The 6085-nt window shown below is 33.9% G+C and overlaps 1 protein-coding gene across 1 annotated transcript; it reads right to left on the bottom strand.

The window, feature by feature from the left end:
- Nucleotides 1-606: 606 nt before the first annotated feature.
- On the bottom strand, nt 607-1659 carry LOC111692196 (glutamic acid-rich protein-like). Its single transcript, XM_023456035.1, has 2 exons — nt 1447-1659; nt 607-1385 (listed from the first exon to the last, which is right to left on the bottom strand). The coding sequence occupies exons 1-2, from the start codon at nt 1507-1509 to the stop codon at nt 1089-1091; spliced, it is 360 nt and encodes a 119-aa protein (XP_023311803.1). The 5' UTR covers nt 1510-1659; the 3' UTR covers nt 607-1088.
- Nucleotides 1660-6085: the final 4426 nt, after the last annotated feature.

The following is a 6085-nucleotide window of genomic DNA, read 5'->3' as shown; positions in this document are numbered from 1 at the left end:
TATATATATATTATTTCAATTTTCAAATTAATAGAGTTCATACGATCCATAACTGCCTCCATCAAGTCAACCAGTGTTATAGATCGTAAGATCTCCGGGTACTGTAAATGGTCTGTAATTAAGCACACACAAAAAGTCATTTTCCTAAACTTAATATCGCGTTATTTCCTTACCATCCTGCAAGTTTACATTTAAATTACCTGGCATTATGGATCTCAACCTTTTCGGTTGTAGTCTTTATCCATATTCTCATCGTACTTTGTTACCGTACTATCGCTCGGAAATAAGGAATCTAGACACTTGGAGGTCACTATCACCAAATATGTTTTAAAACATATTTCTTATATTTTTATTGTATACCATTAATAACATGTAATAAACTTCGAAAGTTTGTTTGATTCCATATGAAAGTTTGCACATACCCAATTATAGACTACTTTCCACTTTGATGATTTAGGGTAAAAATATCATAACACATGTGTTAGCCCAAAAATCGCAAAAAATATATATTGAGGGATACACCATCTTACTTGTAATGAAAGAAAATCATAATTTCTATCCTTCTTTATTTAATATTCAAAATCTCTAAACATATCTGCACTAAACTCTAAACTTAACACATATTTAAATTACTTAAAAATATAACTTATACTGGAACTAATACCAATCACTAACAATAATCATCTCTGTCTTTGTGCGGTTTAACATTGTTGCAGATGACGCACGTTCTAGTTAACTGCACTTGTTCGAGAGGTAGCCGACATGATGAGCAGTAAAATGAGCAATCCTCATATTTTGACGTTGTGTGGCTATCATAATGTCTGTGCTCATATTCCGCAACACCCGAAAGGCTCTCCAACTCCATATAACACCTGTGACACAGTTGGTGGTCGCCTCTCGGGTCTGTGCTAACGAGCACCATACAATATGTATAACAATAAAGTTGACCTTTATCCACAACATCACCATTTGCTACTTCATGGGATCTCACCAAAATATCATCAAGATCGTCGGAGCAGTCTTCAACGACACCCTCATCAACATACTCGGCTACCTACGAAAGAAAAACACAATAAAAATTAATGTGACTACATAGTTTTAAAGGTTATTATTACCTCTACCGCGTCATCTGCCTCTTCAGCATCTGATTCCCCGTTATCCACATCGTCGCCTTCATCCACCTGACCTTCAACATCGTCGCCTTCATCCACCTGACCTTCATTATATTCCTCTTCTTCTTCATTTACATCATCTTGAACCACATGCTCCAATTCATTCACTCCATTGACATCATATTCCTCACCTTCTTCCGCATCACTTTCAACAACTTCGTCGACCTCGCTTTCATTATCCGAAACGTCTTCACGTTGGATTCCCCAGGCTTCCTATGTAACACATTTCATAACAATAATTTATTAAAAAACCACACATTTTGATAATATTTACCTCCTGCTCCATAGCAGCTAGTCTTCTCAACATATCCCAATTGACAAACCCAAGTCGAGCCATTATCACTGAATAGAAATTTATGAACACACAACTGTCTTCTGGAAGCTGTAGACTACAACTAATTTTCAATATGACTCCTCAGGCTTATATAGCGTTTTTTATGTGACGTCACAGATTATGTTATGATATTCCTCATATCGGAAGGAATTATATTTTTAGAAAAGTCAAATAAAGGTCATTCCTACATACCTATATAAAGATTTTTTGGAAGCATGAGGAGTTCATTTCTTTTTAAACATCTCAACTAGTACACAAGTATTAAAATGCCATTTCCGAAAGAATGGGACACAAAAGTGAAAGTAAAAGCCCTTCCCTTTAGTGCACCGGATTTAATTACGTGCCATAATTGTTATTACATGACGAACAAACCATTTATTAATGATTGTACGGGACTTTGTGTGACCTGTGCAAAAGAAAACCGCAAACCAATAGTAAAAGCAAAAACTGGCAGATGTAAGAAATGTATAAATTTAAAAGCTACAAATTTTGGAATTGTTAGAGACCGTTGCGAACGTTGTAGAATAGAGGACCATCCCCTGAGACAACGCTGCGCTGTTTGTAGGACATATACAGATAACTGCTGGAAAAGTGCCTCTGCTACTGACAGAGAGAATACATTTTTATGTGAGCACACTGGGTATCTCTATGGCAACGCCAACGTACATTTCAAGAAATGCTGGTGTTTGACAAATCAGCAACAACTATTTAGATGTGGACTTATTGATGGATAAGATAATTATTTTTGCATATTGTATTTAATAATATTATGTAATGGAAAATAAAATGCTTCAAATATATTTATATCTTTTATTATTATTACTTCTCAATTGATACAGATTGTTACAATAATTTGTTCATTACATGTTTTTTTTTTACTATGTTACAAAACAAAAACAATATTTGCTACCATCATTTCTCAACAAAGACAATTAATATATTCTAATGTTAGATAAAAGTCACTGTTTAAACTATATCTGCCTTGTTGATCCATGAATTTTGAGTGTTGGGAAGACCCAGCCACTTACAAAACAATCTGTTGCCCTTTCTTTTCAAGACCTTCTCTAGTAAATATACTTCGGGATATTTGGTTTTTTGCAATTCATATTCGTAGAAACATCCTTTAATCTGTCTTCCCTGCATATCTTCTAACACATACGTTGTAGGATTTGTTATATTTACTTTAACCACTTTGAAGAGTTCTGTTGAATAATTAGCTGTATATCCCTTCTCGAACACGCCTTTGTACTTGCTAATTCGGACAATGTCTGCTACATTGAATTTTGGTTTCTGTACAATCTTGGGGTGATTGTAAGCTTTTAATTCCGTTGATCGTTTTACGTCAACAGGTTTCATTCCTATTGTACGATGAACTCTATTATTATACGATTTTATAATTTCAGGCAGAATGTTAATCCACCTATAATTACCTCTTGCAGAAAATTCTTTGTATATCCAATTTTTCAGGGTTCTAATTACACGTTCTACCATTGCTGCTTTTTTTGTGCTGAATGTGGAATAATGATTTATACCATACTGATGCATCAGTGTAGAGAATTGACGGTTGTAAAATTCAAGCCCTTGATCGCTCTGTAAGTTTGTTGGGGAATAAGTAGCTTCTCTAAGAATATTTTTCATCGCTGTAGAAATCTCCATAGCTGTTTTTTTCTTTAACGGTTTGGCCCAAACATATTTAGAATAACAATCAATTACTATGAGTATATATCGATGACCTTTATTTTTGTTCGCAAAATCTTGCATTTCTGCCAAGTCGATTTGCCACAAGTCCCCAAATCCCTTTCGGGCTGGTTTATGCAATTCATCGACAATTTGTCGTTTTGTATCACTAACGAACATTATTTTTTTTATGATTCAAGTTTACTAATAGAACAGTGACTACGTAAATGATCCCCGTTCTTTTTGGAAGGCCTTGTCGTGACGAATTGCTCCTACTTTTATATACACCATCCTTTATATATTAACTAACGTCAATCTATAAGTTTGGTCTAAACGGAGGGATGAAGTCTCACAAGGATTTCCTCAAGTTTTTCCATATCTTTTACCAAAGTATTTTGCGTTTCTAATTTCTTTTCACGGTCACTTTTTAATTCATCTAATTTAACTTTAATATCGCTACTCTCTTCTTCCATCTTAGTTTGTGAAATTTTAAATAGTTTAACCACTTCTAAAACGGTTTCTGCTCTTTCTCTCTTAACGAAAGCCACTAAATTATCGGTTATGAGATTGGCTGATTGTTGCAATGCCTTGAGGATGTCTTTTTTACAAACATCTATAATATTATTCACATATTGCATCGTCGTTCCATCATGTTCGTTTGTGGGCTCACCAATATTTTTTAATAGTTTGCCTTGAATATCGTACTGTTTTTCATTGGTAAGTTTGAAGCCGACGCCTTGCGAACCATGTTTACTTACACAATGCATCCCTTTTCGACGTCCAAATTTATCGATGGAGCCCATCGTTCTCTTGTGTTCAGATTACAATTAATGTGGATTAAACTAGCATCGTCTTTATATATTTATGAAATAAGTGTGAGCGATAGATATCTAATATATAATTCCTTCTTCCTTTAATTCTTCTATTATGGATAATACCTCATTTTCATGACCTGAATGGCCAGCCATTTTAGAACTCCACAGTAATCTTAAGCGGTCAATTAATTCTTTGGGTTTATTCCAATATATATAGTCCACTTTTTTGCTGGTATATATTTTTTAGTAGGTATTATACCGGAACCTTTCATGGATCGAGTTGCCATTCTGCGATGTAATAGTGGTTTTATAACATCGACATACTTTCTTGTTCTACTGTAGTCATACCCTGATGTTACATCGTAGTTTTTGTATGCTGCATTCGTTATATTCAATATGTCTCCAAATATATTTCTATTTTCATCACTAATTCCAGAGCCGGCACTGCTTAGGTCTGGGGGAAATTTTAGAAATAATAAATCATATAACTGAAGGTTTCCTTTATACGTTCCAAGCTTTTTATTATTTCTCCAAAATGTTATATTCTTACCCTGGAATCGCACCTCTGAATCACCCATAGCTAACTTTCCAGTATCGACGTTAATACGCACTCCATATTTGGTATCGAATGCAGAATCGCCGGCTCTTACCCCGTGGATGTAATTTGAAACGATACTAGGTATTTTTTCAATATCACTACTAGACCTGTTAGAACTTGAAGGCGTCACCGAAGATGATGGTGGAGTTTCCATATAAGAAGGATTTTCCATAATTGTTTCATCTGCTTGAATTTTTTGGTGTTTTTGCCATAGCACTATAGGTTGTGATTTTTTAGCTGGTGTTACTAAATACTGTTGCGTAGACTGAAATTTACTATTTGTTTCCTGAGTTGTTTCAGAAATAGTTTTTAATGGTTTTGTTAATGGTTCGTATATTTTTTCCAGCACCATTTGATTTTCAATATGTCTGTTTTTTATATAATTGATTTTTTTTTCGAATAGCATCCGTTGTTTCTATTAATTTACGTTTCAAATCTATTTCACTAACATTGTTTTCGTTCTTTTCATCCTTATCGACTATAGCTTTCTTCATTTTTTGATGTGTACCCATCATCGCTTTCTTCACAATTAATGTAAAAATTAGTATACACTATGGATATATGTAACTGTCCAGACCTTTTCTGTATCTACCTTCTTTTAGTTCTCTATCTTTATTAATTACTAGAAATCCATATTTATCATTCCAACATTTTGCACACATGTCCAAAAACTCTTTGAATGTGACGTCCGGTGACACATGGTCCTGAAATATATGATGCAAATTCATTTCATCTTGTTTAAACGTTATAATAAAATTCGAATTATCTCTGATTAGTTGTTTCGGCACTCTAGAATATGTTTGAGCCAAATAAAAACTATCTATGGATTTATGTCTACCCATACTAAAATATGACCTAATAATATCTTGTTTCTCACATATAACATCGTCAAATATAAAAATCGAGTTCGGTTTAGCTTCAGAATGATCAACAATGTCAACATTATTGTTAAATGTGTAAAATCCTAATCCATTAATAGGATTCAATATTTTTCGAAGATATTCATATTTTGGTTGATACAGTGATTTGGAGTATAAATAAATATTGGCAAAACGTGGACCATGTGGATGTGTAATAAGAGAAATCATAACGTTAGTCTTCCCACAGTTCGAAGGACCAATAAGAAGCGCTCTAATATATTTCGCAATAGCGACCCATGACGATTATTGTTGATATTTACACCACTTCCCAAATGTTCATCGAAATTGTCCACTACAAACGAATCCTTCTGTTTTACAATCCGCATTGCTTGGGTTTTGGATGCTATATAACTAGAAATGAACTGTGGTGTATTTAATTGATTGCTAGCATTCTAAGTACGTCGACGATCAGTTGTGTTAGAAGACAAATACATGTATTTTTTATATAGATAAATATATTACACTTTTTTGCGCTCATTTTAATGCCGTTCGTCAACCAATCTAGACATAAAGTGTTTCTTTCACGAACAGGGAAAGGATTTATAAATTCTTTAATAAATAAACTTCCA

Source organism: Anoplophora glabripennis, unplaced genomic scaffold (assembly GCF_000390285.2).
Source record: "Anoplophora glabripennis isolate ALB-LARVAE unplaced genomic scaffold, Agla_2.0 scaffold1096, whole genome shotgun sequence".
NCBI lineage: Eukaryota > Metazoa > Arthropoda > Insecta > Coleoptera > Cerambycidae > Anoplophora > Anoplophora glabripennis.
The sequence above is the reverse complement of the archived record's forward strand: the minus strand, read 5'-3'. Positions and strand labels throughout refer to the sequence as shown.